Raw genomic sequence first — 21635 nt, 5'->3', positions numbered from 1 at the left:
CTCCTTGCGGTATTTACATCTGCGCCCACATTGACAACACTATAACTGTTTCTCTGTGCATGAGCTGAGTGCGTGTGTGTGTGTGCGTGCATGTTTGTGGTGGTTGCAATAGATTTGTTTGTGCGTAGAAAGGAAAGCGTAAATTGTTGCAACGAAAATTGGACATAGAGAGCAGAGAAGCGTTTGCAAACTCCCAAAGAATATTCGGTAAGCATGCCCCGCACTTCTATCCGGAAATCCAATAACGATCCGCCTGGTGTGCAGCCCACGAAGCCCACGCATCAGCATGGACATCATGGACATACAGGCTGTCGAATCCAAGCTGAGTGACGTCACAGTGACACCAATACCACGCTCGCAAGTGCAAAACTTTTACAACTACCAGCAGCAGCGTGAACAGCGCGAACAGCAGCCCCAAATCCAAATATCTGCCATCCATCATTCGCGTGGCAACAGCTCCGGCAACAACAGCATGGGCGGCATGGGTGCCACGGACTACTCCACCACCAGCGGCAGCGGCAACGCCAACAGTAACAAGCGCGACCGTTCCGCCGACTACAGCGCATCCAGCAAACAGAATTCGGCGGCAGCCAATGCTGCTGCAGCAGCCGCTGTTGCCGCCTTGCAATATTCACCGCAGTTCCTGCAGGCGCAGCTGGCTCTGCTGCAGCAACAATCGAACACCACGGCCACACCGGCGGCTGCTGCTGCAGCGGCCCTCTCGCTCGCGAATATTGCCGCAGCCACCAATGGGGCTCGCAATTCGGGCAACAGCAATGGTAACAATCTTGGCCTGAATCTGACACAGTCACAGCTTAAGTACCCGCCCCCGTCCACATCGCCGTTGGTGGTGACCACCCAGACATCGGCAAACATAACCACACCCCTCACATCCACAGCCAACCTGCCGACGGTGGGCAGCCTGAGCACCGGCAATGGCCTGACCAAATACGCCCAGCTATTGGCCGTCATTGAGGAGATGGGACGCGACATAAGACCCACATACACAGGGTCGCGCAGCTCCACGGAGCGGCTGAAGCGTGGCATTGTTCATGCCCGCATCTTGGTGCGCGAATGCCTGATGGAGACAGAGCGGGCAGCGCGTCAATGAGAAGAGGAGTGCAGTGGCGATTTGACGCCACAGCTCCTCTCGCCTGACTGAGTGTCGGTCGGTCGTGCGGGGGTGGTCTAGGCTCTAGGGCTAGGATTTTAAGTTTAAAGTAAATTGGGTTTGTCGATATGTATGCACGTATGTGTATGTATGTATGTATAATCTCAGTCGAAGGTTTAGGCCTTGTCCGAATGCTGCAAAACGAACGAGAAGCAATTTGTATAAACGTAACCCTTTTCACTTGAAGGGCTTTCCGTTTTGCTTTATATATTTTCCATATAAAGGGCAAACTGTGCCCCCCGACCATAGTTAAAGAATGTTTAGACTAGCTCAGGTTATATAAGGTTAATAGAATACATAATAGATCTATGTACACACACACCGAAGGCAGATCCAGGTCGAATCGATGTATGCAATTGGATTTGGATACGCAACGAGATCTGGTCGTCGGTTTATTATTTTAAGGAAAAGTCGTGTGTGTGTGTGTGTGTATGAATGTGTGCGAATGTCGTTTTCTAAATAACCGTATAACGAGGAGATCGTAATTATTACACTGCCCCCCGGGGTCTCCGATATTGTGTGAAATTTAAGCTGATTCCCCCCCTTATTTTAGAGAACTATACAATGATGTATGATGTATATACAATACAAAAGATGAAGAAAAAATAAGAGATACAAGAGATATATATATATATTGAAAAGATATACACATACATATATGTATATAGACTTGTTATGCCTATAATACAAGTGCGCGATCAAGATTAAGTGGAAGGAAAACCCCCTACAAATTTAGTGGCAATTGGCACACTCATATTTATATGTATGTACTTATATACCTAGGATCCATATATATATATATATATGAGCATAGTTCAAGCATGTATACCAAACCGAATAAATGAATAATTTTTTGGTCTTTGTAAGTGAAGTGATTACCACATTAGCAATGCAAATTTATTGTAATCAACATTGAAATTTGGGACAACATTCGGGAAATGGTTTCGTTACATCGCCAACCAGCTTGCACGGCTTCAGACTATTCTCCAGAGGACAACTAAAACGTACCAAATAGAGTGAGAGTGTTGGATCTCCTTTCTGGGTATACATGTGTACTTACTTAACGCCCATCATCTGTTTGGGTGCCTTGCAGGTGTACTGTATGCATCGACCATTTGGCTTGTACGATTCACCCGCTTTCAACTGATGACCATCTATCTCGCAATCCGCTGCCAATACATTAGATCAGATCATACATGAGCTTAAAGTGTGAGTATTTTGCACACTTACCGGCCAGAACCAGCAGCGAGTGGGCGCCAAGCACCACGAGGCACAGCACAAAAGTAAGCGACTTCATTGTTCTGATCGAACTGAGCTGACCGTCGCTGTGCGTCTTGCAATATATAGTTCTATTCTAGCTTAAAGAGGGAGAGAGAGAAGATTAGATTCCCCAGCGCCCGTGTTGGTCACGGGGTTCGATGGGTTTATCAAAAGGTCAACCATACACAATGCAAACTGATTTCATACTACAGGCTTTATGCAATACAAAAATAATATATTTCAAAGCTATATACATACATATAATTATTTAAAAATCATATAACAAAATACTATGTACGACTGGGACACTCTAGCTGCGGACAACATTCGGGGAATTGTACCGCATAGTTACCGGACGAAAGTTGGCATCCAGGAAGCGGAAATGGTTGCGGCTCACAGCTGTTGATGGGGGATTTTGAACATAATGTATATGTGTGTAACGACCACTTACTGTTTGATCATCAGTAGGTAATCATCGGCACAGAGCACCTTGACACAGTAGTCCTCGTGATTGATCGGCAGAATTTCGCCATTAAGTGGAACAGCCAGATCCAACTCCTCGTAGTAGCAATGCCCGGCCAGTGTGGGGTGTTGTGTGTGTCCCCGATACTGTGTGCTGAAGCCATTGCCATTGACATTAACCGCCGCCAGCTGTAGCAGGATGAACACGGAGACGATCAGCACTAGCAGCTTATTCATGGTTCTTCTGATTTTTGGCTGCCCAGCGGCGGATCCGCCGCTTATAAGGGCAGTCCCACCTCGGACAGGGTTCTGTTATCAGCTTTGGGGGCTTATATGTAAACAAATATATATAGAGCGCCTCGTATGTGCTTTGCAATCATTTACGGTTTTCTATTGTCGTTGTCGAGTGATTTGTTTAAGGTTTGCCTTGCTCTCGAAGCGATGTGGCTGCAGAAAGTCCATAACAATATCAATATCAAATACAAAGGAAATGAAATCGTTTTAGTGAGTGGCCGGCCGCCAATCAATCGACTGGCAGGAAGGCACTTACTGGAAGAATCTTAAATATATATTTCAAAAATGATCAAATAATGTAACCAAAATGATTGAATCGAAAGCACACTGCCCAACGGGTGCCATTGCAGCATTGTTGTGAATGTGCGTGGGTGCGCAAACAGATGATGCCAACATAATACATGCAGCGCAGCTTACCTCGTTTAGCCAGTGCTGAAAGAGTTCATTGGCTCAATTAGAGTCACATGCGGTGCGGCGGTCACATCACTCTCTCGATATCGTATCTTCTCCTCACTCGATTACAGTTAATTAATGCAAATGCAGGCTAAGCCGTCTAGAATGCATTCGCAAGCAGTAAATCCCATTTAATATACATATGCATTTACATGAGTGCTTGCTTGCTTGTGTCCGTGTCGTGTCGTTGTGTTTGGCCGAAATTTAAATTGACAAATGCTCACGACTATTCTTCTGATACCCTTGTAGGGAGGAGGATATTATAATAAATTACGCAAAATGACAACAAAAATGCAAAGTAAACCATTTTCATGTGAGTGCAGTGTGTACATATGTACAGAGTACAAAAAAAGAGTATCAAAAACTTCGGCAGTCGTGGCCTAGGCCTTATTTTCTTTTATTGTATTTTGTCAAGCATTGTACTTATTTTGTGTGTTTGGATAATTTTTTAGCGGCGCAGCAACCTTGCCACAGTTTCTCGAACCGTGGCACTTAACTGTCATGGATGTGGATGTGTATTCCCTCTACCCGCCATCACACCATGCGATACAACGGAACCGTACTGCCACTGCCCCGCGCACTCTCGCTTTCAGGGCCTGGGGCTGGCTTAATTAATTTAAACTAGAGCTAGAGCGGAGGACGCCTTAAGTCGTCGCACAAACAAAAGCCACAGCGCTACAGATGCGATATACACACACGTACATACACAGACAGTGTAAAATGTTTAATATTAATTTTATATAAAAGCAACAACAATTAATTGTAATTGACTCAGTCGCACGGGCAGCGCACAAGAGCCCAGGTCGGGAAATCTTTTGATTTCTTTCCTTTTTTCGCTTTGCGTTTACTGCAGCAATTGATAATGATGATGCTGCGAGCCGGAGGACTCCGCTGTCATTTTTTGCTCCTGCTCCTAGCCATTTGTGGCATGGCCTGGGGCGATGTGACATACCGCGGCAATGCTGTGCATCCAGGTTTGCATCCAATCGAAATACCCAGCATCACTCGGTATCAATTGAAGCATACCCGCCCGCCTATTATTCCCGCAGATTATCCCGGACAGTGCTATTATGAGGAGCTCAATCAGGCAATACCCAAGAAGCAGTCCTACAAGCCAATCAATCGCGACGGCTACTGCCAATCCATCTACTGTCGGCCGGACTATGTTCTCGAAATTGGATAGTAAGTATTCAGAGGAATATTCACATGTACTGGCTAAGCTACTAATGAGAGAATTCCCCCCTTTTTTTTAATGCGCAGCTGCGGCCGCCATAATCTAGTGCCCAACGAAAGGTGTAAAATTGCCAGCGATATGCGGCGCACATTCCCCGACTGCTGTCCCAAGCTGATCTGCCAGGAGCAGGAGCCGGAGAGCAACTACATCTAGGCCGGAACTGGATGAGCGCCCGTACGACTACTCTTTGTTAAACTATAGGTTGTGTGCTGCTCCAGCAATGGATCGTATTTTTGTAGTATTATCATTGTTTTCTATACATCAATAGATTTCTCGTATCTAAGGGAATACATTTCGATTTACTCGTACGACTGTCACAAGTTGAGAGAGTTTTAAATTTGTATGTTACGTTATGTCTACAATGGCGTTGCACAATCTGAACAATTACACAATTAAGAAGCCTGGCATGTGGTGTGGTCGGTAGGTCAGATTTTGTCTCGTTTCCTCGCTTCTGAATTTGCTCTGTTCCGCAGTTGTCCAGTTGTCTCCATCCCCCAGCCAGTGGGGGGCCAATCATCAGCATCATCATACGATGATCGTAGAGCCGCTCGCTGTGAATATGCAAATGCCAGTTTCTACTTCTACACACATGAATCGCAACGAAAGTGCAAACTATAAATAGGAAACAGGTTGCCTCACCATCGTTTCAGTCTCGTTTCCACATTGCCAAGATGCGTACCAGCGCTGTTTCGATCTTACTGTGCTTCTCCGCCGTGCTGCTAATGCTGCTGGTGATCCCATCCACCATCGATGCGGGTGAGAGAGCCAGTGGAACAAACATTTTTCTCGGTTTCAATGATTTCTGTGTATCCCTAAACAGCCAGCGAGCCGGTGTGCACTTATCGTAACTCAGAGGGGGAGACCATATTTCTCAAGTATCTGCCGCTGCTGAAGCGTGGCCAGGACTATGTGGACTTTGGTCAGGATGGCAAATGTCTGAAGCGTGCCATCTGCACGGATACCTTTAAGATCATGGTGGAGGAGTAAGTTCAACCAAATACTATGGGGCCCGAGTGGTACGTCTAGAATCTATTTTGTGTCACTTTCAGCTGTGCCCAGCACAAGATCAATTGTGCCAATAAGGATCGCTTTACGGGCGTCTATCCAGCCTGTTGTCTCAAGTGTCCGTAGGCAGATCTGGAGGAGCACAGAATACGTATGAATTTTCCTGCTGTTCTCCTAATTCTTAAAATACAACAATACTCGCGAAGTAGAAGACAATAATAATCATTTATGTATAATGAATAAATTGCAATCAAACGAAAGCTAAACGAAAACTGATGTTACAGGATGATATCTCAGGTATTATCAAAAGGAAAACCTACAGCAAAGAAGCTTTTTCATATTACTTTGAGTTGTCGGTGTTCACACAGCACAGCGCGGCCCGGATATAAGCAATTAAATCTCGAATTCATAGCCAGTGGCGCAGCTTAAAGCAATAATCATGCACTGTCCTGTCCCCACTCTGCCGAAGCGATGTTGGAAGCCTTTTGCTCTTTATCTACTAATTTTCGTTCATGAGCTGCTCCTCTTTCTTTCTTATAGTGTTACAGAACAAAACCCTTTGCTACAGTCTATCTTTTTCATACAACGGAGTACTTAAAAGGCGGATTACAATGGTATTAATGTGCCCTAGATGATGGCTGAATCTACAGGAAACTAATCTTTGAAAAAAATATACAATAGTTATATCAGCTTCATTCTTTGCTAATACGTGTCATTCGCTGTTTATCAACTCTCACACTTGCACAGATCTGTGTGTAGGGACGAGTTTCCTCCATTTAGATATAAACCAAAGACAATGATAGGAAGGAGGTTAATCCTAATCTCCCTAATGAAAATTCAGTTTAAATTTTGGCGTTTCTCTTTCCTTTATTTTTTTCTTCTTTTTCCATACAATACCAAAACGTATGTTTTTCAAGTTATTTTTGTTTGTTGTTTGAAGGTTTTTTGTGTGTTTTTATTTTTCATAGTTTCTTAGATTAATAACATGTGGAGAGGATTAAGCGGGCGGCTCTGGCTCTCTTCTTTCTCATCGACTCAGTTCTTTTTCCAGCGCCTACGCCTACTTCTACGGTCTACAACTACTACTACGGCGCAGCGCTGCTCGGCCCTCTCGCTCGTTTCCATGAAGGCGTGCGCCAACCTTTCTTTTCTTCTCTTCTCTCTATCTTTCTTTGTCTGTGTACGTCTGTTCATCATTTACATTGATATAGAAGACGACTATATCTTGAATGTTTTTGGGCTGTTTTTTTTTTCGAAATTATATTATTGGATAGCATTGGATTGGTAGTAGTAGTGGTACACAAACACACGCACACACTAAATCAAAAATTCGTTTTTCTTTATTTTTTTTTTTCAAACTTTATGTTTCGTGTTCTCTTTTGTTTTTTTTTTTTTTAATTACTCGCCCCAGGGCAAAACAAAATTTAATTATAAAAAAAAAAAAACTATGCACTTATTTTCATAGAGCGACTAACTGGAAAACGGGGTTGGGGTGCTGCTGTTGAGGGTGTTGTTGTGTCCATCTGGAGGTCTCCTAACTTTGGGCAGCAGCAGCTGATGTTGTTGTTGTTGTTGTGGATGCATCACTGGTGGAGTGGCTGCTGCTGCTGTTTCTGTGTTCTGGATTCCTGGTTATGTTGCTGTTGTGTTGCTGCTGTGTTGTGATATCTCCAAACGTTTGTCAGATAAACAAAATTAGCTGCCAAAACAGTTCTGGATGTATCACTGGGTGGAGAGCAAGCAGCCGCTTGCGATTTTGTTTGTTTCGGCTGCAGTTGCTCTGGTCGTGCGGGGATTTATCTTCGTTTTTCTGGTACTGGAGCCGTCTTTTGTATGTTGTGTGTGTGTGATTGTTGTGGTGGGTATGTGTATATGTTGTGTGTGCATAGGCCTGCCGTCTCTCAGTTAACTATTTTAAATACGCTTCTCGCTTAAAGATCCTCATCCTCATCCGGCAAGGCGGTCGCCTGGGCCTCTTGCAAATCACGTTCGATTTGCAGCTGCCAGTCCTTGTCCATTTTTACCTCTGGCGGCAGGAGTGCCGGCATGGCAACGAACTCTAGGTTGGGATCGCCAACCAACTTGCGGGCCAGCCAGAGGAATGGTTTCTCGAAGTTATAGTTGGACTTGGCCGAAATGTCGTAATACTGCGTGGAATGAAAGAAGAACGGATAAAACCATGAATTAATAACATCGCAGTGGGCCGGTGGTACCGCCGTTTTACACTTACCTGAAGATTCTTTTTACGATGAAAGACAATGCTTTTGGCCTTAACTTTCCGGTCCTTGATGTCGACTTTGTTGCCGCAGAGAACTATGGGAATGTTCTCGCACACACGCACCAAATCCCTGTGCCAGTTGGGCACATTTTTGTATGTAACTCGGGAAGTTACATCGAACATAACTACCGCGCATTGTCCTTGAATATAGTAGCCATCACGCAGACCGCCGAACTTCTCCTGTCCTGCTGTATCCCATACGTTGAAACGGATAGCTCCACGATTGGTATGGAAGATTAAAGGATGCACCTCCACACCGAGTGTGGCCACATACTTCTTTTCAAATTCGCCAGTCATATGGCGTTTGACGAACGTAGTCTTGCCAGTGCCGCCATCGCCAACCAGCACACACTTGAAAGTGGGAATATCCTGACCTTCCTGAGCCATATCGAATGTTATACTCTCAACGATTTCAATTGGTTTCGGGAAGACTCAAATGTTTCTCGCAAGTGGAGCGTCGATAGCTGTAAGCAGTGGTAGTAGGTTACACTTTTTTCAAAATCTTTTCGTTTCTTTAATTATTATTTGGGGGTTTTTTTTTGTTGCTTTGCTTCTTTGTTTTTTTTGGAAGCGAACTGGAGATGTGTTTGTAGTTGGCCGAGCGCGGTGCGACTGATTGCGAGAGTCCTGACGTGGGCTCGAACAAAATATGACGCAGTAGCAGCGGATGCGACCAAAGCCCGCCAAGGACAGCAAACAGCTGTTGCTAAGCCAGCAGACGGGTGTGTGTGTGAAAGGGAGCCCGATAGATTGCAACAGCAGGGCACAACATTCATTAGAGCAGATGGAGAGACAGAAAGAGAACGAGATACTGCAGGCAGCTGCTGCTGTCCCTGAGAGAGGGCAGGTATACACCACCAAATAATTGTTGTAAGCGAAAAATTCCATTACGCACAAGAACCAAAATACACACACACAAAACGCATGCCCAAATACGGAAGGAAATATTTGGCAAATTGAAATCGTACTCACACACTCACGCAAAAACGTATCAATATACAGGATATTTTTATTTCGCAAATAAACGCAAGTCTGGCCACACACACACTCGTGCTGCCTATTCAAAACAGAAAGTCATGGTTGAAAATGCTTGAGCTCAAAGCCCATCAACAAAATTAGAAAACAACAATTTTTACGCTTAATAGGCAAAAAGTAACTCTCTTCAGTTCCATTACTGTAGCAACGCTGCCCCTTCCCCCCACTCAAACAAATACATGCAGCAACCACAGCCATAGACGCAAATAAAGCGCGCCAAAATGCAGGCCGGCATGAAATATATGTATTGAAATAATGCCACTGTGGTAGCCACAAGCGTTTCAACCATAATTACAAACCACCGAAGAGCATTTAATGCTCATAATAATAAAAAAATTTTACGAAATAACAAATGTTGACGCACACACCCGAACAGACCCACACACACACACACACACTATGAACGGGCCGGCCAGACGCCGCCGCTGTCGACGCTCTTGCTGCCGACACATGCGCCAGCTTCGGTCTCAAATATGACGCAAATTTCTACTTTATTTTTTTTTTTGCAATTCATGTTTAACCTCACAAAATATTGGGTGCGATAAATAGCAGTTGCCAATCCGGCGGATGGAAAAAATTGCTCTTTATGCTAGCCCATCCACATGGAAATTTTTGCCGGGCAGTGGTGAAGCTTTTTGCTGACCTGGTCCGACCCAGACGCACATGCAGACACACATTCTGATGCCAACACGCGGCTCTAGAAGCGGCACCACGTCGCCCCTGACGCCAGACCAGCGGAGCACCCTAAATGAGCAAACGGATTGGATAAGGGACGGAGCACGAGATCGAGGAAACAGAAAAAAAAAAACTAAGCTAGGCAACTGAAAGCCGGTGCTGCCATTAGCAAGAATATTTGTACGAAATAAATGCAATGCCCAATCGCACCGAAATGCCGAAAGAAACCGACGCGCCGCCATCACAAGTTTTGCAGTGGGCAATGTCCGTACGCCGCACCTCAGTTCTTTTTCACAAACTTCTTGCGCAAAGAAAAACATGAGCGAGTTTTAATTTTATACTTACATGTTAATTTCGGATTGATCAATCACACTAGCAAAATTTCACGACGACCACTCCGAACACTTTTCACGAACACTTTTTTCTTTCTTCCCCCTTGTCGCTTGTCGGCACAACTAGAGGTGTCAAACCATCGAGGGCACTATCGATAGTATCGATATTTTACTGATGGCCTCTACTATCGACGGTTTTGAGACTATCATGATAGTATCGAGCTACAGTCGTTGCGCTTTTGATATGTTTGGATTGGCTGCTATAATATACGAAGACAAATTTGTAAAAAAATCGACAGGTGGCATCTAATTTTTACAATGGACAAGTTCCTAAAAGGTTTCAATGGTTTTTAATAATTATTTGAGCCCGATACTATCACGATAGTATCGATTGTTTTTTCAAAACATTCAAAGCTATCGATGGCTCAACTATCAATCGTTTGACAGCTTTACTTGTCGCTTGACGGCACAACAGTGTGGATTTCAGTGTGACGGCGGATCTATCGCTAAAATATACCGCCTGACCCTCAGAAATTAACCGAAAAACCTTCATATAGCCAAAATATACCGTAAATATACCGACTTCCCCCTCTCTAAACCAACACTTTTCCTCGTGTAGTGAGCGCCCTCTGGCGGAGAATAGCGTTACCTTATTAAATATACAGTAATATACCGGAATATTATTAAAGCGTAATATACCGAAAAAATAATACGTTATGGTTGCATTAGTTTTACAAAAATGTAGAAACAAATAATAAACAAATATAAATAGCTTGACCCTTTTGTCCCGTACAGAGCCAAAAGTTCCGATGCTAGCGCTCCATACAATTAATATTAATATTAGTTCATAATGTATTAAAATGAATCTTAATAAATAAATAATTTAAATAGCTCAATACCAATCGGTATATTTACGGTATATTTTGAAAATAAGAAGGTATATTTCGGTATATGTGAGAGGGTCAAGCGGTATATTTTATCGGTAAGTCCGCGGTCACACTGATATATTCCATATCCAGTATATTTTTCTTTTTTGCTGAAAAAAAAATTGCACTGCCGAAGGGAGACGAGACGGAAACATGACTGATAAGGGCAAACTGTCTGTGGCTGTGGTCTGTTCCTCCAACATGAATCGTTCCATGGAGGCGCACAATTTTCTGGCCAAGAAGGGTTTCAACGTGCGCTCCTATGGCACCGGCGAACGCGTCAAGCTCCCCGGCATGGCCTTTGACAAGCCGAATGTTTACGAGTTCGGTACCAGCTATGAGGACATACACCGCGACTTGGAGTCTAAGGACAAGGAGTTGTAAGTGGAGTGAATAATTTTGCTGCATCTACTACATATCATTTGTTTTTCGCCCCCCTGCAGCTACACACAAAACGGTCTGCTGCACATGCTAGATCGCAATCGCCGACTCAAAAAGGCCCCGGAACGATTTCAGGAAACCAAAGAAAAGTTTGATATTATTGTTACTGTAGAGGAGCGTGTCTACGACTTGGTGGTGCTGCACATGGAATCCATGGATTCAGTCTACAATCGCCCCGTTCACGTGCTGAACGTCGACGTAGTGGACAATGCCGAGGATGCATTGATGGGGGCATTTCTGATAACAGATATGATTAATTTAGTATGAATATGATAATCAATATGAATCTGAAACAATCATTGATTGATCTGACTTCATTTTCAGCTGGCCAAATCAAACGATCTCGATAATGATATTGATGAAATGATACAGGAATTTGAAGAACGTCGCAACCGAGTGATCCTGCACTCGGTTCTCTTTTACTGACGACCGACATTCATCAACGGTACTTGTATTTTTCCTATCCATCACCTGCGCTTTAGCTACATATACTACAGTCCATTCGTGAGAAAGGGAGTGAGGAGGAAACAGCAGCATACCAACTTTAATAATGGGAGCCATAAGAATTGTACATACATAGATTGAGAGCGAAAGCGAGATTTAGATTTATTTAAACAACAAATTGACAGATACTATACACACAAACACGGACAACAGACAGCCCCATGCATAATTTGACACCGTTGTTGGTTTTTTTTTAAACCGCACTCGCAGCAAGCATTCTCCATAGATACATATGTGTGTATTACAACAATCAAACAATACGCCGTAGGGTTATCGGCTTGAATACTTTTCCTTTATGTCATATGTTTGTATGTGTGAGCGTCCAACTTATTTTTTTAATGCCAATAAGGAGTACAGTACTATCGATGGTACTTCAACAATTTTAGCCTAGTTTTATATTTTATTTATCATTTGATACCGAATTTCCCCAACTGGCAGCTCTGGCTGGGTAACGATCTGGCTCCCCCTTTTCCACACAAAAAACGCATGGGACGACGACTAATACACATACAATATACAAACTCTCACCCATACACATCCATTCTTACGATTCTCGTACAGTGGATGCGTGTGTATGAGTATGCACAACGGAGAACCGGCAACTGGCCGAGGAGACCAGTAGCGCATTCAGCCCTAAAGGGTGGGCGGACCATAGCTTTTTTATTTAAAGAAATCTAAAATTAAAAATAAAAGTTAGACACCTAATCGAATCAGTGTGGCAGTAGACCATTGTAGACTGGCTGTTAGTTTCAAACAATCGCCGAAGCCCCACAGTGGGGAGGGGCGGAAACAATCAAGTTAAAATAATAAAATTATTAAAAAAGCTGTACACGTAATAAATTATTATAAAAACCAACGTCGTTCTGTTTTCTATTCAATACTAACCAGATGGGTGAAGAGGAGTAGCTTCGTTGGTGGAAGCTTTTGCAAATGGAACGTTCCTAACTATATGATATAGTCCACTGATTTTTATTTGTAAACGATTGTTTTCATAGCAGTCAGTTTTTGACAAAAAAAGAAATGATATAAAAATATGCTAGTTTTAGTAAAGGAGCGCTAAGATAACATCATTTTTTTCGCCCCCTCGCCGCTTGCGTTGGATCCGCCCCTGTTGCCGATCCGATCACTGGTTTGCCAGTTTACAAAGCGGCCCTGGTTGTTGTTGTTGCGCTGCCATGGCATTGCCGCCGACGCTTCATGCACGTTTTGTGCGCTCGACCTGGCGCAGTCAGGGTACGATCGCGCGCTTGGCTCCATTACTTTCTGAGGGCTCCGCGCACCAATATCAAGTTAATCCAAACACCAAACATTACGCATCGTTTTCACAACAAATAAACCAACCGAAATATAAAGCTCTGGTGTAATTCCGTAATTGCTTGGCTTTGTTTTATGAAATATCCGCCAACTGTTGGTTGTTTGAACAGTAACCAATCCCGAAATCTTAAGCTTGTTTATAGTCAAATAAACAACGCAAAAAAAAGTTGATCAAAGGCGATTGTTTTTTATGCTAGTTTTTGTTTTGTTTGTTTTTTGTTATTAACTGTTAACGGCACACCGACGAAAAGATGGCAACGCTAAAAGAGGGTAAGTCCAGGCAGAGTGCGTGTTGCGTGATGTGTGGATGTGATGTGGACGCATGCGTGCGCGTACATATACTTGATGTGATCACTGTCGCACATCAGGTGAATGGATGGCACGGTTGCCTGAAGTCGTGCGCGCGCGCCCTTCAAATGTGTGTTCTTTTGCCTCTAGGGTCACCTACAAAATATAACGGACGGTTGTCTTATCACAAGAAAACGAAACGGTGCTGCTCTGGCTTCCCGGTGGCTCTTGCGCTCTTTAATTATCTACCAATGACGTCGAGCTGTAGCTGCTGCTGCTGCTGGGGGCACTCACTCACTCTCAAGATTAGAAAAGCCCCCCTCTCCCCATGACAATCACCTTTCGAATTAAAAGTTTAAAGAACCGCAGAGGTCGGTCTACCTCGGCTGCATTCTCTTTTGCTCTATCTATGTACATAGTATGTGTTGCGTGTATATTCTCTCGTGCTTGGCTCCACTCTCTTTTTGGTTCAACTCCACTCTCTTCTGTGCTCTCTTCTGTGGTAATGACATTGAAAAATGTACACGCAAATTATTAGCACACACACATGCATACTCGGTTGCGTGCAATCTGTTTGTGTGTGCGTGTTCGGGGGGGTCTTACAAAAAGCCTTTCGAAAAACATGTTTTAATTTATTCAAAAATTATCTCATGTCTATTTTACCTTGTTCTCCTTCTCCCTCTCCCTCTCCCTCTCCCTCTCCTTCTCTTTCTCCTCTCTCCCCACCCATCGTCTGTGTCAATGTCAAATTCGCGACTTTGCTTTCGGATACGTTTCCAATGGAGATTAATAGTTTGATTCACGATTATCGGTCAACCGAAGGAGCTATACAATCCATTAGGTACATACATAAATATGTATACTGAGTCATATGCCCCCTGATCCAATCAGATAGTGTTTGGCAATGTCATAGGTACGTTACATTATGTTTTTTTTTTCTACGTATTGGTAGAAATCCTGTGGCTTGCGTAGAATATAACTGATCAGAGAAAGACAGGAGATCGCAGCCTCAGATCTATTGCGGCCACTTTTGATATCTGGCTGAAAGTATACATTTCGGACTTGTTCGGACTTACACTTGGCTGCCACCCCACACAGATTCAGCTAACTGTTGTGGCTCGTTCCGGTTCTGGAGCCCCCAAGCAAGTGATGCCAACTGAATGCGTCTCAGCCAAGATGAGTCGATCAGAGGGGGCTTACATACATATACATATGTACTCTCGTATTCTCGATTGGGCGGAACAGTTCGTGTCACGCTGATGTTTACATAGGCACATTGGCATCTACATACTATGTACAATATATATATGTACCTGGATATGTACATACATATGTATCCAGACATTACATGGCAGTGTCGCTATATGCACTCTGCTGTCGCTCTTGACGGCGCTGCCATTGCCATTGGCGACGTCTCTGTGTACCTTTTCAAAGTCAAGTAATGCAATAGTAAGTGGCACTCGGTTATTTGTTGGTTTGCAACCGTATCGGAAGATACTGATACTCGTACGAGACGCAATCGCACCGATCTCCGGCATCTCCGGTTGATGATCGGGTGAGGTGACCTCTAAAAGCGCCCGAGTCCCGTTCCGGGCACCTTTCAGTTCTCTCTCTAGCTGTCTCACACGGATAACCTGTGGAGTCATTCTCGATTAGACAAGGGCCGGGGAGTCTAATCGAGTGCTTATCAATCAATTTTCCACTGTGGCGGACACAGACACCAGTCCATGACTGCCACTTACCTTCCATAAATAAGGTCATAGCACTGGCACGGCCAGAAGTATTCACTCCATTCCGTGCACTCGGTGAGTCCTCAACGCGTTCCCCAGCTCTCTCTCTCTCTCTCTCTTTGGCCTGCAATACACGGAAAATTCAGTTAGATCTGACTAAACCCTATAAAAGACCAGCGATAGGAACGGAAAAAGGACTCTATTTTTTGTTCAAGTATGTTCAAATATTCGTTTACTGGTGCTATTCGATAACTCACTATATACGATCCCCCCGATATGATTTTAGATATTTCTGTGGCTTATGAGAATTTGTACCAAAAGGTCTCTAAAGACCAATCAATTTAGAGCTAATATTAAAACATATTTCCATATAATTCTGTACCGATATTATGTTTTGAAATTTAACTAATTGAACCAATTGACATATCTTTCATTAACTTTATTGTGAAAGTTGGTATATTTAATTTAATTCGTGATAAAAGTTCTTCCTCTTCAACATATTCAACAATACTATTTTCAAGAATATTGAAATTGGCGCGTTCTGGGTTAAATTTAACTTTTATCCACTCCAGAAATTTTGGTCCCGTTCGAAAGTGATTCCCAAGTAATTAATAAAAAATTCATCTGAATTCCAAATATTTTTTGAATTTTTTCAATTCATCAGTGATGCATCCTCTATATTTTGTAGGAATTTATTTGTTACAAATTTTAAATCACTAGCGAATGGTCTCTGTTTGTGTCATTCAAAACAATTGTGTCCTGTCGATTATGGAAAATCAGTTCGAATCAGTCGACGAATATGATGTGAATTCTTTGATATTTGATGTGATATAATCGAAACATTCCGATTGTGAATATAAATATTATAAAGAATGAATGCCCGATGGGATTATTGTACGAGTATTTTGTTTCATTCTATATTTTACTAGGCTGTTCCATACAAAAAACTGAAACTGAAAATGGCTTAGGGTGCTCGAATACCTTTCGTAATTACTGGCTGTATCTAGACTCATGGAATAACTGATTCGATTCGGTTCAAAAACTTAACGACCACCATTCGGCATGCACATGACCCTCTCTATTCGACACGCCTTGGCGTTCAAGGTTCGGGGTAGTTGAGCTTTGACTTCGATCCCCACCATACTTGGGCTTTAATCTGTCTTTCAGTCCTTCAACTTACATACATATATACTAAACATTGTTAAATAATTTAATAATGACCGCAGATCATACCGCTTTGGATCTCATCATCAAGTCGCTCAAGTCGCCCAGCATGGTGTGCGAGGGCACCCACTTTGATGGCAAGATTCCGCACACTTTTGTGATCTTTGGCGCTTCGGTAAGAATTGAATTGAAATTTTTGAATGATTGATAATGAGAGTGAGAATCAATTGTTGCGCTTTTGCAGGGCGATCTGGCCAAGAAGAAGATCTACCCGACCTTGTGGTGGCTGTACCGAGATGATCTGCTACCCAAGCCCACCAAATTTTGTGGATATGCCCGCTCCAAGCTGTCGATAGAAAAGCTCAAGGAGAGCTGCAAGCAGTACATGAAGGTGGGTTTCACACATACCATGTCAGATTGGAACACAGAACTTTTGAGAACCTTCCCCCCTTATTTGAGAATAGGTGCAGCCAAATGAGCAGACCAAATACGAGGAGTTCTGGGCCCTCAACGAGTATGTGGCTGGCAGCTATGACGGACGCACAGGATTTGAGCTACTCAACCAGCAGCTGGAGCTGATGGAGAACAAGAACAAGGCGAATCGCATCTTCTATTTGGCCCTGCCACCCAGCGTCTTTGAGGAGGTGACCGTCAACATTAAGCAGATTTGCATGTCTGTCTGGTAGGTGGATCGAATCGAGTAGCATACAGATAATAATTGATTATAAAATGTCTTTTAAATAGCGGTTGGAATCGTGTGATTGTGGAGAAGCCATTCGGCCGGGACGATGTCTCATCGAAGGCGCTGAGCGACCATCTGGCAGGGCTCTTCGACGAGGAGCAGCTCTACCGCATCGATCACTATCTGGGCAAGGAGATGGTGCAGAACTTGATGACCATTCGCTTCGGCAACAAGATACTCAGCTCCACGTGGAATCGCGAGAACATTGCCTCGGTGCTGATCACGTTCAAGGAACCATTCGGCACACAGGGCCGTGGCGGCTATTTCGATGAGTTTGGCATCATACGTGACGTGATGCAGAATCATCTGCTGCAGATACTCTCACTGGTGGCGATGGAGAAGCCGGTCAGCTGCCATCCGGACGATATACGTGACGAAAAGGTGAAGGTGCTCAAGAGCATACAGGCCTTGCAGCTGGACGACATGGTGCTGGGACAGTATGTTGGCAATCCGCAGGGAAAAACCGAGGACGAGCGCACTGGCTATCTGGACGATCCCACAGTGAACAAGAATTCGAGTACCCCCACTTATGCTCTGGGCGTGCTGAAGATCAACAACGAGCGCTGGCAGGGCGTTCCCTTTATACTGCGCTGCGGCAAAGCGCTGAACGAGCGCAAGGCGGAGGTGCGCATACAGTACCAGGATGTGCCCGGCGACATTTTTGAGGGCAACACAAAGCGCAACGAGCTGGTGATACGCGTCCAACCGGGCGAGGCACTCTACTTCAAGATGATGACCAAGAGTCCTGGCATCACGTTCGACATCGAGGAGACGGAGCTGGATCTGACGTACGAGCATCGCTACAAGGACTCTTATCTGCCGGACGCCTACGAGCGTCTCATTCTCGACGTCTTCTGTGGCTCCCAGATGCACTTTGTCCGCTCCGATGAGCTGCGCGAGGCGTGGCGCATCTTTACGCCAATACTCCATCGCATCGAGAAGGATCACATTAGGCCAATCGCGTACCAGTACGGATCGCGGGGCCCCAAGCTGGCGGATCGTAAATGCGAGGACAATAACTTCCAGTACTCGGGATCGTACAAATGGCACGGCAGCAAGGCCACTCCATAACAGACCACATCCAAACACTGAAACACTTCACATTTGTTGATAAGCGGTTGGATAATTCTTCTGGGTGGTTCTTTCACATTGTGATCGTCGTTTACATATATGTAGGTACATATGTACATATGTATGTATGTAAAATCCTTATCATAACATCATTTGAAGCAACTCTCTCTCTCTCACTCCTTTTTGCACTCTCTCTTATTTACTTACATAGTCTCTTATGTATGTACATATCTTTAGTTATTTTTAATTTTCTTATGGTCTGTAGGAGAACATGTTTTTTTTCTTTGCTTTATAAATAATATACAAGATAACATTAAAAAAAAAAACGAAGGCAGGGCCTAATGTAATGTAGGTCAATGTAATGAGTCAATTGAGCCCCCTCTACTCCTCTGCTGCAGATGATTCAGTCCCGTCTGTAGCAAGCAGTAGAGATTCAGATTCGGCTGATGGGTGCCCAGGATTATCTGAAAGACGGTGCCGTCACGTAGCCATTACCGTTGTTGTTCATTATTAAATTCAATTTTCTCGTATTCGGTTCCACTGCCGCCATGCTGAAGTACCCGTCATTAGAAGTCATCATTCCGTCTGAATCAGTCTCATTCTTAATCTGAATTGGTCGCGCCGTCGGTGGAGTGGCGTCATATGTGGCAATTTCTATCGCACCCGTTGTGGATTCGGCTGGGTACATTCGTGCTGTCTCATCTTTTAGCACCATATCGGGCATTGTGCCTGCAAGGGCAATCCATGGCTTAACAGTGACTGGCAACGGAGTACTCGGCTCGGGAATCGGTTTGGTTGGCTCTGTGGGATGTTCTATTACAGCAAGTTCAATTACAGAACCAGTCTTTTTTGGGCTTTTTGGGCTATCGGGATTGGGGTCTTGGGATGGATCTTTGGTGTCATCTGTGTCATCATCCTCGGGCACACCCGTTCTACCGAGCTCTCCCACATCGTCGTAGACGCCATTTGGGAATTCAATTTCGATGCCCGAACATCTATGGAGTCTACGGTATGAGATGAAGATTAGGCAGAGCACGATCAGGGCGACAATGCCCTCCAGATACCGACTCTTGCCAAGATCAGCCTCTGTGGGCAGGCCCACCCTTAACCATTGCATGCCGCCGCTGTCCACCTTGTCCTGGTATGTGGCCGCTATGCCCAAATTGATCATCTCCATCGATCTGTCGAAGCGGTGCTCTTGCCGGGAAGCATCGTTCAGCGTCAGCAGATCCACGGCCTGCGAATCGTCGCAAATCTTCTGGGTATCGTTGACGGGGGAGCACCAGTAGACGGTGTAATGCAGAAGGCCAGAACTCATCTCTGGCGCCGTCCAGCTGAGGGTGTGTGTCGCCTTGTCGTATTTCAAGGCCTGCGGCTGTCGCTCCTTGGCGTTTTCTAGGACTGGTACATACAGATCGCTGCAGTTCAGCGACCTTCCCTCGGAGTTTTCACTGCATACGGTTATGGTGGAGTCCCTGGCGTCGTCCCAGTGTGGAAAGATGGCAAAGTTGCGACCGACGCGACTCGCCTGCTTTCTGGAAAAGCAATTCGAATGGATTATGAGCGATGTATGGCAGAGATGCAAAAACGAAAGCTTACCCGTCGCTGGTCGTTAGACTGTAGGTCAGATTGGGAGCGTTGTGTTCCAGCGCCCTCAGCTGCTCCCAGAAGATGTACAGTCCCTTGGATCTGGGATCGAGGTAGAATCCATTCGGTAGAAGTCGTGGCGGCCGGCTGGGTATCGATTTGGGCACCCAGAACTGGCGCGTTATCATTTCACTCCAAGGCGCCTCTGGCAGGCTAAAGCGCCGTCGCAGGCTCAGCTCAAACTGCTGGTTTGGATAGGGCGGCATATTCACGCAAAAAGTTTCACGCGTTCTGCTTTTGTCGTCGCAGCGAGTTTCGTTGGGGTTTATCACGGTCTCGGCGATCGCATCGTTCAGGGGAATCACACGCACCTGCCACTCAATCGATTCTTCTTGTTCGTAGTGCTCAAGCCACTTGGAATTCTGCCAGATCAAGCAGCTGTAATTGCCCGACGGGGTCAGGGGCTGATCTTTGTTGGGCCAATCCAGGACACGGACTTGTTCTTTCGTCCGAATGAAATGCTGCGTCTGGTTGCCCACTGAATCGGTCATGCTCAGCGTGTAGCTGTGGCTCGGCTCAAATATTGCCTTTGGCATAGCGCCCGGGTCAATGCGGCACAGTATCCTGGAGGCGTTGTGCGGATAGTCCGTGCACTGGACTGGAGGCAGTTTTTCCTCCTTTAGATAAAACGAGACATTATCCCCATGAAGTTTGACGCCATTCGGCTTGCTGAAGCTGCAGTTTGTCATCATTGTGGCATCATAGAGGTTGATGCGGCACTCAAAGTCCTCAACCTGCAGTCGTGCCCCCACTCGAACATATAGCCCCATGAGGGTCCTACCATCCTGCATGCACTCGTACTGCCATTCGCCAACCGTTGCACTATCCACGCTATCCACGACCGTTGTGTCCGTCGCCGTTCTGTGGCTGGTTTGGCTGCCTCTTGGGGCCGACTGGATTTGGATATGCTCAGGGCTCACAGCCGCCGCATCCCAGCGGCAGGTGACGTTGTAGGAGTCGCCCGAGCGTATTTCTTCCCGCGACACTGTTAGCGTGGACGGCCCCTGAGTCCTCTGGCAGCTGACGCTGAAGCACGCTGATGCCAGCACCAGCAACGACAAATATGCCCGCCAACTCCAACTCATTTTATTTTGCTTTTGCCCTTCTCTTCTCTTTGTAGCCTTTTTTTGTATTCGTTTTTTGCGATAAGGCGCACGCGGATGCGGCGGATGCAGCTGACCGGCTCCAGTGGAATCAACGAATTGAATGCTGTTATCAGCACGAATTTGATAGCCCTGCCGCCTCCTCATCCAAACTGTGAAACAAAAGAAAAGAATTATTCAGAATTCGGGGTCAGAGAGGTGATTCCAGTGAAATATGAACATGAATATTCCCGATTTTAAACCGCAATGCTGATCCATTGAACCGTGAAACTCATCCATCATCCGATCCGTCTATTTAGTGTTCAGATTAGCGTTCAGAAAAAACCGTTTTCTTTTCTCTTCTTTTCCTTATGTTTCGATATGCCGATAAATTACAACCATTTTATTTGATCAAATTAAAGTTGATTTAGTTGATTTTCACTTACCATTTGTATAGGATAGGATAACTAGTAAATTATTTGCCAATAATTATTGGCTCAAAAAAGAGATTTACGTGAAACTAAATG

The 21635-nt window shown here is 44.8% G+C and overlaps 9 protein-coding genes and 1 long non-coding RNA gene across 13 annotated transcripts; 5 read left to right on the top strand and 5 right to left on the bottom strand.

The window, feature by feature from the left end:
- The first annotated feature begins 74 nt into the window (after window positions 1–74).
- Window positions 75–1240, top strand: LOC111072788 (homeotic protein ocelliless). Its single transcript, XM_022364847.2, has 2 exons — window positions 75–207; window positions 265–1240. The coding sequence occupies exon 2, from the start codon at window positions 287–289 to the stop codon at window positions 1109–1111; it is 825 nt and encodes a 274-aa protein (XP_022220539.2). The 5' UTR covers window positions 75–207; window positions 265–286; the 3' UTR covers window positions 1112–1240.
- A 790-nt stretch (window positions 1241–2030) lies between these two features.
- On the bottom strand, window positions 2031–2512 carry LOC111072792. The gene is made up of 3 exons (XM_022364853.2): window positions 2402–2512; window positions 2232–2340; window positions 2031–2168 (listed from the first exon to the last, which is right to left on the bottom strand). Exons 1-3 carry the CDS (start codon window positions 2466–2468, stop codon window positions 2078–2080), a joined length of 267 nt encoding a protein of 88 aa, XP_022220545.1. The 5' UTR covers window positions 2469–2512; the 3' UTR covers window positions 2031–2077.
- Window positions 2513–2650: 138 nt separating this feature from the next.
- On the bottom strand, window positions 2651–3158 carry LOC111072790. Its single transcript, XM_022364851.2, has 2 exons — window positions 2883–3158; window positions 2651–2830 (listed from the first exon to the last, which is right to left on the bottom strand). Exons 1-2 carry the CDS (start codon window positions 3128–3130, stop codon window positions 2722–2724), a joined length of 357 nt encoding a protein of 118 aa, XP_022220543.1. The 5' UTR covers window positions 3131–3158; the 3' UTR covers window positions 2651–2721.
- Window positions 3159–3335: 177 nt separating this feature from the next.
- On the top strand, window positions 3336–5290 carry LOC111072789. 2 transcript variants are annotated; one of them, XM_022364848.2, is made up of 4 exons: window positions 3336–3953; window positions 4093–4614; window positions 4690–4822; window positions 4901–5290. In XM_022364848.2, exons 2-4 carry the CDS (start codon window positions 4503–4505, stop codon window positions 5025–5027), a joined length of 372 nt encoding a protein of 123 aa, XP_022220540.1. In that variant the 5' UTR covers window positions 3336–3953; window positions 4093–4502; the 3' UTR covers window positions 5028–5290. The 2 variants fall into 2 exon arrangements, with proteins under 2 accessions (XP_022220540.1, XP_022220542.1); XM_022364850.2 differs by lacking the exon at window positions 3336–3953 and having other exon boundaries at window positions 4018–4614.
- Window positions 5291–5517: 227 nt separating this feature from the next.
- Window positions 5518–6119, top strand: LOC111072791. The gene is made up of 3 exons (XM_022364852.2): window positions 5518–5630; window positions 5695–5857; window positions 5924–6119. The coding sequence occupies exons 1-3, from the start codon at window positions 5546–5548 to the stop codon at window positions 6003–6005; spliced, it is 330 nt and encodes a 109-aa protein (XP_022220544.1). The 5' UTR covers window positions 5518–5545; the 3' UTR covers window positions 6006–6119.
- A 1156-nt stretch (window positions 6120–7275) lies between these two features.
- On the bottom strand, window positions 7276–10327 carry LOC111082136 (GTP-binding nuclear protein Ran). Its single transcript, XM_022378319.2, has 3 exons — window positions 10213–10327; window positions 8110–8621; window positions 7276–8026 (listed from the first exon to the last, which is right to left on the bottom strand). Exons 2-3 carry the CDS (start codon window positions 8542–8544, stop codon window positions 7811–7813), a joined length of 651 nt encoding a protein of 216 aa, XP_022234011.1. The 5' UTR covers window positions 8545–8621; window positions 10213–10327; the 3' UTR covers window positions 7276–7810.
- Window positions 10328–11193: 866 nt separating this feature from the next.
- Window positions 11194–12921, top strand: LOC111072785 (RNA polymerase II subunit A C-terminal domain phosphatase SSU72). Of its 2 annotated transcripts, XM_022364845.2 has the most exons (4): window positions 11194–11505; window positions 11569–11827; window positions 11891–12011; window positions 12509–12921. In XM_022364845.2, exons 1-3 carry the CDS (start codon window positions 11279–11281, stop codon window positions 11990–11992), a joined length of 588 nt encoding a protein of 195 aa, XP_022220537.1. In that variant the 5' UTR covers window positions 11194–11278; the 3' UTR covers window positions 11993–12011; window positions 12509–12921. The 2 variants fall into 2 exon arrangements, with proteins under 2 accessions (XP_022220537.1, XP_022220536.1); XM_022364844.2 differs by having other exon boundaries at window positions 11891–12921.
- Window positions 12922–13023: 102 nt separating this feature from the next.
- LOC121404095 lies at window positions 13024–14855 on the bottom strand. The gene is made up of 2 exons (XR_005967692.1): window positions 14749–14855; window positions 13024–13828 (listed from the first exon to the last, which is right to left on the bottom strand). It is a non-coding gene; the product is annotated as an uncharacterized LOC121404095 (long non-coding RNA).
- LOC111072784 (glucose-6-phosphate 1-dehydrogenase) lies at window positions 13283–18662 on the top strand. 2 transcript variants are annotated; one of them, XM_022364842.2, is made up of 5 exons: window positions 13283–13654; window positions 16629–16741; window positions 16811–16957; window positions 17031–17248; window positions 17311–18662. In XM_022364842.2, exons 1-5 carry the CDS (start codon window positions 13636–13638, stop codon window positions 18377–18379), a joined length of 1566 nt encoding a protein of 521 aa, XP_022220534.1. In that variant the 5' UTR covers window positions 13283–13635; the 3' UTR covers window positions 18380–18662. The 2 variants fall into 2 exon arrangements, with proteins under 2 accessions (XP_022220534.1, XP_022220535.1); XM_022364843.2 differs by lacking the exon at window positions 13283–13654 and adding an exon at window positions 15517–15616.
- LOC111072783 (cytokine receptor) lies at window positions 18557–21111 on the bottom strand. The gene is made up of 2 exons (XM_022364841.2): window positions 19979–21111; window positions 18557–19914 (listed from the first exon to the last, which is right to left on the bottom strand). The coding sequence occupies exons 1-2, from the start codon at window positions 21109–21111 to the stop codon at window positions 18840–18842; spliced, it is 2208 nt and encodes a 735-aa protein (XP_022220533.2). The 3' UTR covers window positions 18557–18839.
- Between the last annotated feature and the right edge of the window lie 524 nt (window positions 21112–21635).

This window comes from Drosophila obscura, unplaced genomic scaffold (assembly GCF_018151105.1).
Source record: "Drosophila obscura isolate BZ-5 IFL unplaced genomic scaffold, ASM1815110v1 contig_185, whole genome shotgun sequence".
NCBI lineage: Eukaryota > Metazoa > Arthropoda > Insecta > Diptera > Drosophilidae > Drosophila > Drosophila obscura.
Note: the sequence above shows the minus strand (reverse complement) of the source record. Positions and strands in the feature narration are given on the sequence as shown.

What these genes read in the sequence shown, in the direction of transcription:
- LOC111072788 (XM_022364847.2), top strand. Translation starts at nt 287, where the DNA reads ATGGACATCATGGACATACAGGCTGTCGAATCCAAGCTGAGTGACGTC.
- LOC111072792 (XM_022364853.2), bottom strand. Translation starts at nt 2,468, where the DNA reads ATGAAGTCGCTTACTTTTGTGCTGTGCCTCGTGGTGCTTGGCGCCCAC. An exon ending in CTCGCTGCTGGTTCTGGCCG is followed by an intron (nt 2,341 to 2,401) that starts GTAAGTGTGCAA and finishes ATGTATTGGCAG; the next exon opens with CGGATTGCGAGATAGATGGT. An exon ending in AAACAGATGATGGGCGTTAA is followed by an intron (nt 2,169 to 2,231) that starts GTAAGTACACAT and finishes GGTACGTTTTAG; the next exon opens with TTGTCCTCTGGAGAATAGTC.
- LOC111072790 (XM_022364851.2), bottom strand. Translation starts at nt 3,130, where the DNA reads ATGAATAAGCTGCTAGTGCTGATCGTCTCCGTGTTCATCCTGCTACAG. An exon ending in TACCTACTGATGATCAAACA is followed by an intron (nt 2,831 to 2,882) that starts GTAAGTGGTCGT and finishes CCCCATCAACAG; the next exon opens with CTGTGAGCCGCAACCATTTC.
- LOC111072789 (XM_022364848.2), top strand. Translation starts at nt 4,503, where the DNA reads ATGATGATGCTGCGAGCCGGAGGACTCCGCTGTCATTTTTTGCTCCTG. An exon ending in CGGCAATGCTGTGCATCCAG is followed by an intron (nt 4,615 to 4,689) that starts GTTTGCATCCAA and finishes TTATTCCCGCAG; the next exon opens with ATTATCCCGGACAGTGCTAT. An exon ending in TATGTTCTCGAAATTGGATA is followed by an intron (nt 4,823 to 4,900) that starts GTAAGTATTCAG and finishes TTTAATGCGCAG; the next exon opens with CTGCGGCCGCCATAATCTAG.
- LOC111072791 (XM_022364852.2), top strand. Translation starts at nt 5,546, where the DNA reads ATGCGTACCAGCGCTGTTTCGATCTTACTGTGCTTCTCCGCCGTGCTG. An exon ending in CCCATCCACCATCGATGCGG is followed by an intron (nt 5,631 to 5,694) that starts GTGAGAGAGCCA and finishes ATCCCTAAACAG; the next exon opens with CCAGCGAGCCGGTGTGCACT. An exon ending in TTTAAGATCATGGTGGAGGA is followed by an intron (nt 5,858 to 5,923) that starts GTAAGTTCAACC and finishes TGTCACTTTCAG; the next exon opens with CTGTGCCCAGCACAAGATCA.
- LOC111082136 (XM_022378319.2), bottom strand. Translation starts at nt 8,544, where the DNA reads ATGGCTCAGGAAGGTCAGGATATTCCCACTTTCAAGTGTGTGCTGGTT. An exon ending in ATCGTAAAAAGAATCTTCAG is followed by an intron (nt 8,027 to 8,109) that starts GTAAGTGTAAAA and finishes CATTCCACGCAG; the next exon opens with TATTACGACATTTCGGCCAA.
- LOC111072785 (XM_022364845.2), top strand. Translation starts at nt 11,279, where the DNA reads ATGACTGATAAGGGCAAACTGTCTGTGGCTGTGGTCTGTTCCTCCAAC. An exon ending in GAGTCTAAGGACAAGGAGTT is followed by an intron (nt 11,506 to 11,568) that starts GTAAGTGGAGTG and finishes GCCCCCCTGCAG; the next exon opens with CTACACACAAAACGGTCTGC. An exon ending in TAACAGATATGATTAATTTA is followed by an intron (nt 11,828 to 11,890) that starts GTATGAATATGA and finishes CTTCATTTTCAG; the next exon opens with CTGGCCAAATCAAACGATCT.
- LOC111072784 (XM_022364842.2), top strand. An exon ending in TTGTGATCTTTGGCGCTTCG is followed by an intron (nt 16,742 to 16,810) that starts GTAAGAATTGAA and finishes GCGCTTTTGCAG; the next exon opens with GGCGATCTGGCCAAGAAGAA. An exon ending in GCTGCAAGCAGTACATGAAG is followed by an intron (nt 16,958 to 17,030) that starts GTGGGTTTCACA and finishes ATTTGAGAATAG; the next exon opens with GTGCAGCCAAATGAGCAGAC.
- LOC111072783 (XM_022364841.2), bottom strand. Translation starts at nt 21,111, where the DNA reads ATGAGTTGGAGTTGGCGGGCATATTTGTCGTTGCTGGTGCTGGCATCA. An exon ending in AGTCTAACGACCAGCGACGG is followed by an intron (nt 19,915 to 19,978) that starts GTAAGCTTTCGT and finishes TTGCTTTTCCAG; the next exon opens with AAAGCAGGCGAGTCGCGTCG.